General features: G+C 30.6%; 1 protein-coding gene across 1 annotated transcript; it reads left to right on the forward strand.

Moving 5' to 3' along the window:
• The first annotated feature begins 1,674 nt into the window (after positions 1-1,674).
• On the forward strand, positions 1,675-2,109 carry LOC18598909 (protein DOWN-REGULATED IN DIF1 11-like). Its single transcript, XM_007028643.3, has one exon. It carries the CDS (start codon positions 1,675-1,677, stop codon positions 2,107-2,109), a length of 435 nt encoding a protein of 144 aa, XP_007028705.3.
• The last annotated feature ends 13,132 nt before the right edge of the window (positions 2,110-15,241 follow it).

The raw sequence follows: 15,241 nt of genomic DNA on the forward strand, positions 1-15,241 counted from the left end.
ATGACGTGTAACAATTATATTTTTGAAAATGACGTATAAATAACAACTAAATTTTCAACACGGCATGTAACAACTAAATCTTCAACATGGTGTAAAACAACTATATTTTTCAACAGAGTGTGTAATAACTAAATTTTCAACAATACGTGTAACAACTACATTTTTTAATATGATATGTAACAACTAAATTTTCAATATGGCATATAAAAACTACATTTTCAAAGTGATTGTTTGTCACGTGTGATACACGCTTATCCATCTATCAACTTAGTCTTTAATTGTAAGGAATCAACAACTTTTGACTCTTAATTGTTACAATTGCAATGTTTGGCTCTTAATTGAAAAAGTGCCCAAACCATTAGTCCTAATTTGAGCATTTGGCCCTTAATTAATGTAATAGAAAAATAAGCAGTTATTTGAGTTTTCTTAAATAATTTAGAAAATTCTTAAAGCATTATGTCAATTAAGAACTCTCAAAAATACTACTTATAATTTTAAAAACATTTATTTTTGAATTTTTACTTTTACATATTTTTTAATTTTTTGTCGCATGATATTGATGTGACATTTTAATATATCGTAATGGATAATGATATAATATGCTAATGTGATATGATGATATGATCATACAATATTTTTTTTCTTTACATTAACGTTACATAGGCATAAAAAAACAAGTAGTATTTTAATTCATAACAATTAATTAATGGTTAATTATAAGAGTATATTTGATTTAAAATAAAATTATAAAGATTTGATTGAATGTAATAAAAGAATAAAAGCTTATTTAAAATTTTTTAAATAGTTTAAGATAGAGGTAAACAATTGGGTGGTTCAGTTCATCATACCTAAAAACCAAATGCATCAAACATTTTTAGAAAACCAACTAGAATCGACCTAACATAAAAAAAGACCGAATCGACCAAATATGGAATTGGATTGGTTGGTCGATTCAGTTTTGGACCAAAAAAACCTAAATTTTATCATTTTTTTTTTTGCAAATTGTTGTATTAAATTTAATAAACTTAATCTATAATTATAAAATATGAAATGAAAATTAGTAATGAAAATTTATATTTTATATAAATTTAAAATAATATATAATATTAATTTAGTCTTTTGATCAGTTTGGTCCAAAAATTTCAAAATCGAAAACCGATTAAATAAATCAATTGGATTAAACGTTTTGGACCAATAGATCTAATGGACTAATTGAACCAAATTGTTTTACCTAAATTATATTCGGTTCGGTTCAGATAAGTCATTGATTTGGTTTAATTTTACTCACCCTTAATTTAAGAGTTATTTCAAAAATTATGCATTTAATCAATAAAGGCTTAAATTGTAGACGTGTACTTTTCTGTTTTTGTTTAAATCTAAAACCGACGGAGGCCAACTTGCTATTCCATCAAAGCAAGCATCGTTACTTACTTCTCAAACAGCCGAAACGTAAAATTTCAATTAAATACCCATAAATAATTCAATTTGATTTAGTAACCCCATAGAAATTTAAAGAAACGTTTTATTAAAACATTAATGATCAAACCATCTGTAGCCTACAAAAAGGCCCCCTAACTCAACCTCAAAATTCATACCAATCCATCTCTCCTCCATCAACACTTTTGGAAAGAGAGCATTGGTATCAATCAAGCATCAAAAACCAACGTCACCGCCATGGCAAAACTCAACAATCTCTCCATCTTGGTGGCTTTGGTCTCATCCATGGTAGCAGCTTCCATGCTCCCAAGCCCTGTTGCTGCCGAGGTAATCAACATTGCCCCATCTCCTTACGCAGACGGTTTCCAGCTTACAATCCCTCCGGAGCCTGAACCTGGTTTCTACCAATTTCTAGAGGAATGCACCAAAAAGATGAGTCAAAAATGTGGGCAAAACGTTGTCGGAAGCATTTTTGGAGATACAGTTACTAGTGATGAATGTTGCCAGGAGCTTGTTCGTATGGGAAAAACTTGCCACGATGACATGGTCAAGTTTTTTGTGTCACTGCCTGAGTTGAAGCTTAATGCTTCTGATGTTTACGCTGAAGGGGAGCAAGTTTGGAATGACTGTGTCAGCAGAGCTGCATCACCTTCACCTTCACCTTCTCTTTAAACATCTGATTAATTACTTTTAACATTATGCCTATACGCTTGTCAAAAGTGGCATAATTATTGCTTAAATAAAGTAATAATAAAATTTCTTCAATATTATTATTCAGCTTTATGTTGGTCTCTTTTTGTTCCACGATCAATTAAATCTAATTAAACTACTTGGCCTTCAAAGTTCAAAAAACACCATAACAAGTCTAGTAAAGGAAAAAAAAAATCAAGTGAAGTCGATGGCTAGCTAGCATGAATAAGCTGAAGAAAAATTTTTAATATTATGAAGAATTACCAAAACCTATCCATCTACCACGCCCATGTGTATATATATATATATATAGAATCAGAGACGTTATTGTCATTACAAAGCAAACATGGCAATTTCAATGATTTTATTTCCGCCACGACGGCTTTTGTTAAAGCTAGTAGCTCTCATTTTTTTTCTCCTAATTAACTTGCATCTGCGGACGCCAGTGTGGTCGCCATCCCCAGGGATGGCTGAAGAGGATTAATCCTCGATCATGGATGTGGGAGACAGGGACAGGGTATTGAAAATGTATTAGGTAATCTAGATATTACTCATGGTGCTGTGAAAAGAGATTGCCTTCACACTTTGATTAGGTTCATAAGTCAATTATTTGAGCTTAAGCAAGATGTTAATGTTATGGATCTCATATCCGATTAATAGGTATATGTTTTAGGTTTGAAATATAGATTCGTGACAAGTTGTATCAAAGTCGACTCAACTCTTCACTGATGTGAGATCTCGAAATAATAAGATTGAAATAGGTTAAAATCAAAGTAAGTCTCTCTCCTTTATGTTAAAAGAGCCGGTAAAAACATTGCATAATCTAGTGGAGTAGAATGTCATTGATCTCTTATCAATAAAATATGGGATGAGTCTTAACTTCTTTTACTTAAGTGTCTTTTATGTTGAAAATATGAGTTTGTGACACAGTCTTTTTTCTCACTTATTCGAACTTAATGCCTAAACCCAACTTTAATTTTTTTTTTTGGACGATTGAATATATGTTTGGCTGCATAAAATATTCATACATATACATCTATTTAAAATAATAAAATAATAATTTAATATTTAATTCAATAATAATGCATAGAGTTAATTTCAAATATCTCCTCAGTCCATCCCTCAAATAAAAATAAAAAAATTATAAAGTTTTACACCACTTGAATTTAACATAATTGATAAAAATGGAGTACAAAGAAAAAAGATGACATAAACAGTTTTACATTTAATGTCTATTTAGTTTAACCTTTTTTTAACTTAAAAACTATTGTGAAGCTCTTATGAAATATAATAATTTTTAAAATTAAACTACAACTATTTGATAAATTTACTTTTATAAGCTTTTTTTATAGATAAATTGTTTGGTAAATAGCTTATAGAAGCTTTAATTTGATTAAAATTATCATAAATAGTTTTTTTTAATAGATGAAGATAGTTTTTTTTAGAGGAGTGATTTGCAGAGAGAGGGAGAGGAGAGGGAGATTGATTGATTAAGAGAAAAAGAGAGTGATTTGCAGAGAGAAGGAGATGAGAGGGAGATTAATTAAGAGAGAGAAGGGTGACTTGCAGAGAGAGGGAGAGGAGAAGGAACTCAATTGAGGGAGTCAATATTTTTTCAGAGGATAATGTTGAGATTATTTTTAATAGATGAGGATATTTTTGGAACAAAAAAAATAAAAAAGCTGGCATGTTTTTAAAAGAAGAGAAAAGATAGCTTTTCTTTAGAGTTTTTCCTTAAGCTCTTTTTTTTTTAGATTTTGTTCTTTAAAAGAGTTTTTCAAAATCATATTTGACCCGACTTCTTGCTTTTAAATGGTAGATAAGTTGAAAAAAAGCTTGGCCAAACAAACACTTAGAATTATCTTGTCATACGTTTTCAATCAAGCTAAATTATGCAATTAGTTCTTATACTCTACAAAAAGTATGGATTTAGTTCTAGTATAATAATTTGCTTAAATTAGTTTCTTATATTTTGTTAATTGGTTAATTTCAGTTCGTAACTCTAACACCGTTAAATATGCTGATGTGACATTTTAATTAAGTTGACATGGCACACATGGTGTTGACTATGTGCTAATGTGGCATGACCATGCTGACGTGGCATAAATGCTAACATGGTAAAAAGTTGACATGGCATAATGCTTACTTAACAAAAAAAGTTGACGTGACAATTATTGAATTAAAAAAATCATTTCTTTCAAATTTTCTATTTTATTTTAGATTGAACTAAATCTAAAATCAAGATATTAGTAAATTAAACTTGGAATCAACATAAAGTTGTCCTTTTTATGAGCAATTTCCTACAGATACATGCTCAAGCACTACAATTAGACACTAAAAAACTCAAAACTAAGAAATATAAAAAGAATCAACAAAGCAAAAACCACAAAATACCAACCCAAGATAATGACTCATGACCTCGGGAAGTAAAAACCGTGATCGAAGGTTTTAAGGAAAACACCATGAATGTAACTTTGGTAAGTCGTTAATGGTGGATAATCAATTAAGCTAAACGTGTGTAGTTTGTTTAAGTTTTTAATCTTCGGATTTTGCTTGTTTCTAAAAAATGGTGGATAATCAAGACCCCAATAACTAAGGTTGTTATCACTGTTATTGCGATACCAGTCTTTTTTTCTTTTTATGAAATGAAGAGATTAATTTCATTATATCTACATAATAGTAGAATCTGTCAAACATTGAGATAAATATACAACGAGATTGATTTTAATCCTTGATTTCAAAATGAGAAAAGCTCAAAGAAGACTTGACTTATCACCAAAAAAGACAAAGTCATATATGTAACTTCTCACATTCTTTTCCTTGCTTCCATCTTGAAATTTGATGAGATTGTAGGCATTTTTGCTTTTTAGTGACAATATCCCATACTAGAACCATATCTTTTCTTTTTCATTTTTTTTAACTTTTCCCTTCTTTCCTCTTCATTTCCTTTTGCTTCCCCCCTCATTCGTTGTCTCCTTTTTGTTGAAGAATGATCGTTTTTCTCTTGGTTGGAAAGCATAAGCTCTTCATAGATGCCTTTTATCAAGAATTCAAGTACAAGATCTTCGCCATTGCCTTTTGCTTTTCTTTTGAGGCAATGGAGGCAATGGTCAGTAACAGTCCTTGGCTCGTAGATTAAGAGTAATCTTCATCCAATGCCTTTGTACCTCATAATCCCCTAACTTCGGGGGAGTTTTGGCACCGGAATATGGATGGAAACCAATTGCTATGTTCATAATCCCAAAATAGAATAATCTATGTTTAATTTACTAGCATCTTAATTTAAGGTTTAGTTCAATCAGAAATAAAATAAATATTTTGTAAGAAAAAAATGATTTTTTTAGATAAAATACCCTCACCCTTAACTTTTAGTCATAATTCAATGTAGGTTCATTAATTTTCAATTTAGATAGTCTACTTCAAAAGAATATTTTTTGCTGGACATATGAGTCCAACCGTTAGTCCACCATTAATATTTCTATTGGATTGATGACACGACAATACTAAAAAGATAATTTTACCCTTCATTAATTTTAAAAATTACTTCACTATATAAACTATAATTTTTTATTTTTTATTTTTTTATTCAAAAAAGAAACCTATCCCCTACCTCTTCCCCAACTAGAGCACTAGATTCGGATCTAGCTGAATCTCCCTCCCTTCACACTTTGCTCCCTTCCCACCTGTAGACACCATACTTTTTTTCATTATTGATATTATTTACTTGTTTTATGTGTTAATTAAACATTATAGAGGACAAAATAATAGTAACAAAAAAATGAAAAAAATGATGAAAAAATGAAAAATGAGAAAAGTTGTACGACCGACAGGGTGCGGATGCACCCTGCCAGGCACAATATGCTGTGCCAGACGCGAAAAATTCGCTTCTAGTAAAAGGTGGAAATGGCACCCCAAAGATCGTAATCGGGTATAACAACGCTTCAGTAGTAGCTACAAGGACACAAATACAACGGCAACCAAAAATCAAAAAACCGTAACAGCGTCAAAAATAAAAAAAACCTAGAAAAATCTAGTAGCCAGTAACCACAAAGAGAAAAAAAAAGTGTTGCTGGTTTTAAGAGTTAGAGTTGGATTTTTTGGGGGGGTTTTGGATAGGAGGTGAATAGCCGATTGTGAGTACTCTCGGCTGTAGGAGTTAGACTCGAGTTGTTTGGGGTTCAGATCGAAGGAGAGTGAAGGTCGTGTCACCGGTTGTTAGTGTCACCGTTTGGAAGGTGAGTGGGGAAAGGGAATTTTTGGGTGAAAGGGAAGGAAAGAGGAAAGCTTTTCAGGGAGAGTAAGCGATGGTTTGGATCAAAGGAGAGTGAAGGTTGTGTCGCCGGTTGTTAGTGCCGTCGGTTGGAGGGTGAGTGAGGAAAGGGAACTTTTTGGTGAAAGAAATGAGAGGTAAGGTGAAATACCCCATACTTTGATATGGTGATAAATAAAGTTGATCGAATGCAAATTGAAGTCAATTAAAATGTTTAGAAGTGATAAAAGATGAAAGGAGTAGTTTAGGATAAAATGTTTCGCAAGTGAGAAAATAATAATAAAATAATAATAATTTTATCGGAGGAGAATTTGTGAGATAAAAGGCGATTTGGAAGTCAAGTGAGGCATAATAAGGTATTTTTGGTACCAAGGAGACAAGATAAAAAATTTTAGAATAAAATAATATTTTATTAATAAAATAATATTAAAATATTAATATTTAGCCGGATGTCGAAGTCAATCAAGAAGGAGGATCATATGGTTGATCCAAGTGGGGGAGAAGATGACAAGCCCGACTCTACAGAAATATTTGTGATGACATACATGTGGTGGATAGCATGTTTACATGCTAAGAGAGTCTTGAAAAATTTACAAAAGTCGGTATTGTACCTAGAGGTACAATAAAGTTGATTTAAGCCTCGAACTAGATCAAATAGAGAATTTACAATGAAATTAAGAATTTTAAAGTCCCAGAATGGGTTAATATGGTGATTCGGAGTTCGAGGATCAATTTGGAGTCAAATTGGAATTTTCGCTATCCAGGGGCAAAATGGTCATTTGCCACCTGGGGACAAAATGGAAATTTTTAGAAAAGATTTTTGGCCTCATTTGACTTATTGGAGTAAGATTTGAGGTTTAGAAGTGAAAAATTTTAATTTCGGTATAATTTGGAGTAAAAGGGTAAAATGGTAATTTTACCATTCGAAATCGAAAATTTAATTTTTTGAAAGGATTTTGATCAAATTTAATTATTTGGAGTGTGAAATGAGTATGAGGAGTGAAAATTATGCATTATGGAAAATTTTCAATTTTTGGGGTAAAAATGTAATTTTCGAAAAGTTCAGGGGCAAAAGTGTAATTTTGAAAAATTTGCTCCACCAAAACTTTGGAAAAATCTGGAAATATCACTTAAGACTTGGATAAGTCAAAGGGAATGCATGGTGAAAGAAAATAGGACAAGTGGATGGCTAGAAAAAAGAAATGAATTAATAAAATATTTAAAATATGAATAAAATAATATTATTTCATTAAACAATAAAAATGCATAAAAAAAAATCAGCCCACCCATTCTTCTTCTTCAACATTCGGCCAAGCAAGAAACAAGAGAGAGAAAGGAGAAAACAAAACCCTAGAGAGAGAAAATCAAAGAAAAAGTGTGAATTTTCAAGGAAATTAAGTGAAAAATGTGAGATTTTTTCTATTAAGCTTGAGTTTTCTTATTCCCAAGCATTTCTCTTTATTTTTCATGATTAAATTACATGTTTTCATGATGAATTCAATTCTGAAAAAATGGGTTAGGAGAGAGAAAGTTGTTGGATTTATTTGATTTTAATTTATGTTAGTGTTTTTAGTTAGTTTAGCATATTTAGAAACAAAACAACAAGAAAAGAATTTATTTTCTCCCCCAACCATTAATGGCTGAATTTACCATGTAGTGAGTGAGGATGAGTTTGATTTTATTCTAGGAGAATTGGTTAAGGAATAATGAATTATGAGCCTAGAAAAATAATGGGAATTTTCGGAGCAAAAATATGAATTTTTACCCACTAGGGGTATTTTCGTAATTTGCTGTTCGGACTGATAATTTGCATCACACTGAGGGACATTAAGTTAATTTGGGTGCAATTGAGGTATAGAAACTGAAAAGAATTAAATTGGAGTTTAAACGAACCCGTTAGGAATTTAATCGGGTGATAAGACGAATTAGGCTAATACCGGATTTATATAGTTACCAGTGCATTTTTGCATTCCATATCATGCATTGGTAGTCCAAATTAGTTTAATTTTGATTTAGTACCAACTTAGTGAAATTCTCGATTTTGTACTGTGTCAAAGTGGTGAGTCCTCCAATAAAGGCAAGAAAATTACATCCGAGGACCAGTAGACAGAGTGCTTCGAAAGTCTGCATTCTAGACATTGTGAGTAAACTTATTATCGCCTTAATTATCTAGAGTAGTTTTATACAACTATGTGATTTTATGAAAAATGAGTTTAAATGGTAAATTGTTATGTTTTAAGGGAAATTGAGATTTTATAAAATGATTTTATAAATTTTCTGAAAAATCGAATATTGGTTTTGAAAATAGAGTAATTGGAGACTGCTAGTTTGTGTTGCAAATTTATCGTTCTGAATTGAATGGCTTATGACAATAAATGAGCATGAATGGCTAAACTGATTTTGGTGTTATAATTATTTATACTGTGTATTCAGCCTTGAGAGGCTAGGTTGCGATAAATTGCTATGTCATGCTAGAATGAATTTTATTGATTGGTGGATTATATATTAGTTATTTACTGCAGAGGGGGTTCCGTGGACCAGCCTATTAGAGGGGCACGGTAAACTCCATTATATTATTACCTCGAACGGAGAGGCGCGTAGGGTATCTCCTGGGGTAAAGCTTAGGGTTCACTTCACGCTAAACCACCACGTGAAGGGGAACTCAGCCAACGCCAAGGAACGGCTGTATTTTTCTCAAACTAAAAATATATTTTAAGTGTATATGAAATTTTAACAGCCTTGGCGGACTCGGTTGGATGCCCTGCGCAATGTATCACTGAGTATGAGTTTTGGCACGAGCCAAAGTTTTAAGAAATTCATAAGCCAAGTTGATTACTCGATTTATATGGATTGATTTTATTTGGTTGAAATGAACTGAAAGGTAATGAAATTACAGTATGATGACTTATTTTAATTGTCTCCATTTACTCGGCTTTAGATACTTTAGATGGTATCTGTTTACTCACTGGGATTATAAAATCTCACCCCTTCTTCCTATACATTTTTCAGGCTTAGGACAGTTTGTAGATAGTCGAGTAAGACGAGAACTAAGCTCGGAACTGCATTATAGAAAGTAAGAGTTCACAGTCTTACATCCTCTTGGTCAATTGGAGCCCACGTGTCATTACAGATCAAAACTTATATTTTGGTTATCTTTATTTCTATTCATACAATATTTACTTTACTTTCATGTGCGAAAAATTATTTACGAATATTTCTATAAAAATTTATTTTATGAGAAAATAGAATATTTTATTTATTATTTTTGAATAGTACTAGTTGTCAACAATTTGCTTTCAAATGAACGTTTTAGATATTTAATTGTTTTTAAATCATTAAATATATATTTTTTGCTTACCTACTATATTTTTAGCAAGTTTTGGGATTTTTGATGAAAAATTACGAAAATGCCCCTATGAGCCAGAAAATAATATTTTATTGTTCTTATTTGAAAATGACTTATGATTTTTTTAAATGCGAGATTTAATAATTGTTGCTCACCGGGGAGATGCGGAAGTTGATGCTAAGCTTTGCGGGGTTTTGATCGGCGTTCGGGGTGAAGAATGTCTGTCGAGGTCTCGCGGCGGTTGTCACGGGCTCGATGGGGAGTTCCGAGTCGTGACATAAGGGAATTCTGCGGGTAGAGAGAGAAACAAAAAAAAAGGAAAATGAGGAAAGAGAAGAGAAAAAAAGGGCTTTATAGTTAGGGTTTGGAGGGCTTAAAACTACATCGTTTTGTAACTCACCAAGAGTTCTTTCTAATCCATCCAAACGACGCCATTTTAGCACACTAAAGGCTGCTGAACAAGGCATCAAACGGTGCGGTATAGCGTGGGTCGTGGGGCAAGCAAGTCGGTTTGGGCTAACCCAGCCCAGTCAGGTAACATCTTGTTCCTTTAGTTTGATGGATCCATGATGATTTGGGTTGTGGTGGTTTAATCTGTTTGGATTTAGCTTGCCTTATTTGTTTAAAATTCCATTCCTTGAAAATGTAAGGTTGATTCTAGATTATTTTGACATAATATTCTAAAAAATGCTAAGTAATAATTTTTTAGAGTTAGGAAATTAATATGAACAGAAAAACAAACAAAATAATAATAGCAAAAGCAATAAGGTAAAAATATGATAAGATAATAATAATAATAATAATAATATATGTTTAGTTATAGAAAGGATTTAAATTTAGGAGAATATTTATTAAAAATATACAAATCTTGGCATATGAAACTTGTATATAAAACAAAAAAAAAATGTCTAAATATGGTATACTTGTAGTAATGGATTTAGTTTTAGATAGAAAAATAAATAAAAAGAAGGATAAAAAGCAAAAGAAAGAAAAAATAAAAAAGAATATAGGAGTAAGTAAATGATTAATGAAAATAAGTGAAATGAAAATATATAAAAATATGATAATAAAATAAAAGAAAAAGTAAATTTTTGTTAACAAGGGTTAAAATGGTGAGGTAAAAAATATAGATAATAATAATAAATAAATAATATTAATGATAATAATAAAATTTATCTTGTGGGGTCAATATTAATCAATATGATGGTATATAAATTGAATCTTAAAGACACCATAAAGTTAATTATAAATGATACCGATGATGGGATGATCGACGGGGACGTGAGGAGTTTCAATCCCGGGCTACTTTTTCGTAGGTTCGAAATCTAAATTAGGGGCCCACCAATATGATGGGAGGGCCCTAATTTTGAGGTTTCGAGATTTTTTTAATTTTAAATAAATAAAAATTACTATGCAATAAATTGGTCATACGAAATATAAATACAAATATGGCATAGATGACATATATTTAATCATCTAAAGATAAGAACGAAAATTGTGAAAATGGTAATACTCATGACAATAAATAAATAGATAAATAACTAAAATAGTCAATGATGAAAAATTCAAAATAATAAATAGGTTTAAAACATAAAACTTAAATATCTAGTGGTATAAAATATATTTAAATAAATTAATAAGTGTTATGTAAAGGGAATAAGATAGATAATAAAAAGAGAAAAATAGAATTAAAATATATATAATTATGAAATAAAATATCTTGCTATAGATTTTGAGTGAAAAGATTATTTACATAATAAAAATGTTCACTTAAATAACATAGAAACATAGATAATTCATAACATGCATAACTATAAAGGGAGATATAGAAAAAGAGAGTCCATAAGAAATAGCAAGGAAGACATAGGAGAACTTAGAAATAAAAAAAACTAATAATAAACTTCACAAGCATAGCATCTATTTCTATCACATCATGCATGTCATGGCATATAGATATTCTTGTTCACGAGTATAAGTCCCGACGATAGAATTTTCTGAAAATCTTGCGAAGGCGAGAGTTTCTCTCGAAAAGTTTTCTAGGTGAAAGGATATCCCCTAGTCCCACCAGTATGATGAGAGGGCTCGAGAAACATTTTTAATAAAAAGGCTTTTGCTCGTAATAGATTTAAAAAGGCTTTTGCTCGTAATAAGTTTACATTCATGAAAATATTTTTTCTAAAAAACGTACGATAACCCCGATGATGGGATTTATTCGTCAAATTTGTGAAGGCGAATTTCTCAGATAATTCTCTAGGTGAAAGAATATCCCTAAATCTCACTAGTATGATGGGCGGATCCGAAAGAATGTCTTCAATAAAAGGCTATTTGTCCGACATTATTTGAATTTCATACCATGCATTTCATAATACCTCATGATCATACCATATCTTAGGGTCAAATAAAATATCTTAATAGAGGATAAAATAAATGAATAATAATTAAGGAAACATAATAAATTTAAGGATTAAGGCCCCAATGGGATAATCTAAAACCAAATGGTACCGTTCATGGAACAGGTGTCACGGGGGTGTTAATCCTTCCTCGGACGTAACTGCACTCCCGAACCTTGTCATAAAAGACGTTTTCTCGACGGGCTTAAAATCAATTTAAGAATTCGTCGATTAGAATCACATCAATAGGTGGCCAATCACACTTAGAACAAATATTGGTGGCTACTCCTTAACGTTTCCCTTCGTTTAGCGATTGGGTTCTCGGACCCGCATGTTACAACACCACCCACCGTCGCGCCCTCTAGCCCTGTGTTCCCTAACAGAGTACAAATCTCACGCTCCCTTGAGGAAATGCACTCCCCACCCCCGACACTCTCTAAGGGAACGCAGATCTCACATTCCCTAAGGGAGTCGCGCGCATGAGATCTACACTTCCTTGGAGAGTGCGGGGTTAGGGGGGGCACAAGATCCATGCTCCTACTCCTCTAGGGAGCACTAGGGTAGGGGGCGTGAGGGTGGCTAGTCGGTGGCTTGAAAAAAAAAGAAAATAATGAAAAAAAGGTAAAAAGAAAGAAGGGTAATTTTTGACGTTTTACACTTAGCTGTTAACATCATTCATACGTTTAGGGTGAACTGTTTATTTTGAAAATTAATAAATTTACACGAAATTATGACTCAAAGTTAGGAGATGAGGATATTTTACCTTTTTTTTAATTTAGCAATTATCTCGTCAACGTTTTTGCCACATAGGCATTATGGTACTTTAGTTTTTTGCCATGTTAGTATTTGTGCCATGTTAGCATAATCATGCCACTTCAACATGTAGTTAATGTCATGTCAGTAAGAAGTGTTATGTCAGTTTAATTAAAATGTCATGTTAACATACTTAACGGTTTTAATTTAACAGTGATAAAAATTAGAGACTAAAATTAATAAATTAACAAAATACAAAGATCCAATTTTTCCAAATTATTATAGAAGGGTTAAATTTATACTTTTTGTGAAATATATGGATTAATTGTATAATTTAACCTTTCAATTACTAAATTTAAATATTGCATGAATCCAAAAGTTATTAAAGAAAGAATTACTGAGAAACAATTTGAAACAAAACGTAAATAAGATGATTTGATGTTTTATTAATTGTTTTGTTGAAATAGAAAGTTTGAGAAATATGAGTTAAAAACTTTGAAGACAAGGGATAAGGGCCGCACGTAACAAACTTTGATAAATGAAGTAATTAATTAGAAATGATTAATTCAAACCCATTTTTTAAAAGAATTTGGTCAATTGCACCTTGTATTTGCCATTATTATTTTATTTTCTACTTATAGTGATGCCAAATTTTGGAGTGAAAACTCCAAAGCCGTTAGGATGACTGGAATTTGCTCAATCCAGTAACTTGCTAATAGTCCAAGCAATATTTATAATTATAAATATTTATAAACGTAATTATCAATAACATATTGTACTACCCGTCTGGCCGAGCTTATTTTTAGCTTATCCACTGCTTAAAAGCAGAAATTGGGCCAAACAAGATTTCATGAAAAGCTTTTAAAAAAAATAGTTTTTTTTTTAAGAATAAAATATTTAAAAAAAGAGTTTAAAAAGAAAAACTTCAATTAAGAGCTTTCTCTTTTTTAAAAAAAAAAAAACACGCCAGCTTATTAGGAGGGTTATTTTTTTCCAAAAAAATTCTCTCTCAAAAAATACTCTCTAAAAATTAAGAGAAACGAAAACTAAAAAATTAAGATGAACGAAATCTAAAAAATCAGAACTACATTCATGTATTATTTTTTTTTTCTGTTTTGTTTTTCAAAATTTTTCATCATTTTTGTCAAGAAGTTGATACTATTAGACATGATCATATAACTTGATCTAAATCTCTAATCTCTTTCAAATTATTTTATGTTTATTCTTTTTTATTTCAATTTTAAGCCAAGTTTTAGTATTCCATAAAAAAATTGCTACAGAATCGATATACAGGAGACAGATTATTATGATTAAATTGTTTTTAATTATTTTCTATAATAAAAGATATAAAAAGAATGAATTTAAGTATATCAATGATTTAGGTTGAATGCAATATCATACCGATTTGTTTTGGGTTGGCATTGCGGCATTATCCTCTGCAAGTTTCCACTGTGTGACATCAAACCAATCTAATCAAATGATGTGATTATAGTCGTCAATGTTCAAAATAGTATTGTTGTAGCCTATAAAATTTCACTGTGTAATTCAGATTTTTGGACAAACCCGAAGACAGGTATCTTTCTTTACTAGGTGGTCATTGCTATTGAACTAATAGAACTATTCTCGTCAGCAGCTTTCCTTGTTTTTATTACTGTCTTTGGTCCGATGAAATAAAGAGCTATATGCCAACCATTAACCAGGCTCACAACTTCTTAATCTTATGTTATTTGTACACTTTTAGTTTCCTTGATTTAAGTAGATTTACTTCCATTATCCATGCGTTAGAAACAAGACTTATGTCTTGATCATATGCTCAGCTTAGAAACAAGGATATATACAATCACTCAACTGAATAATAAATAATAAATAAGAGTTTATTATAAAACAATATTGAAATTTGATTTTTACTTGTTTGCGATCAAAATTAAGAATGAAAATGAAACGGACAAAATCAATAATGATATTTCTTAAAGCATTTAATCACATATCTGTAATGAAAATAAACTCTAATTTAAAAAAAATATTCCATATTATCACTTTTTTATCATAACTATAAAAATATAAATATTTATTAATTGTATAAGATATCCAAACCTTATATTTATAAATATATATTCATTAAATGACGATCATTGAAATATTTTTTATTATAATTATTAATAAGATTTAAATCTATTATAAATATGTATTCATCAAATGATGATAATTGAAATATTTTTTATTATAATTATTTGTAAGATTATTCCATTTATAAATAAAAAATTTAATTATTTTGAATGATTTCATTAATAAAATATTTTTTAAAAATTTTAATAATGTGGTATAATTTAAATATTAATATTTTAAATTAATTTT

Source organism: Theobroma cacao, chromosome 5, assembly GCF_053813885.1.
Source record: "Theobroma cacao isolate CCN51 chromosome 5, ASM5381388v1, whole genome shotgun sequence".
NCBI lineage: Eukaryota > Viridiplantae > Streptophyta > Magnoliopsida > Malvales > Malvaceae > Theobroma > Theobroma cacao.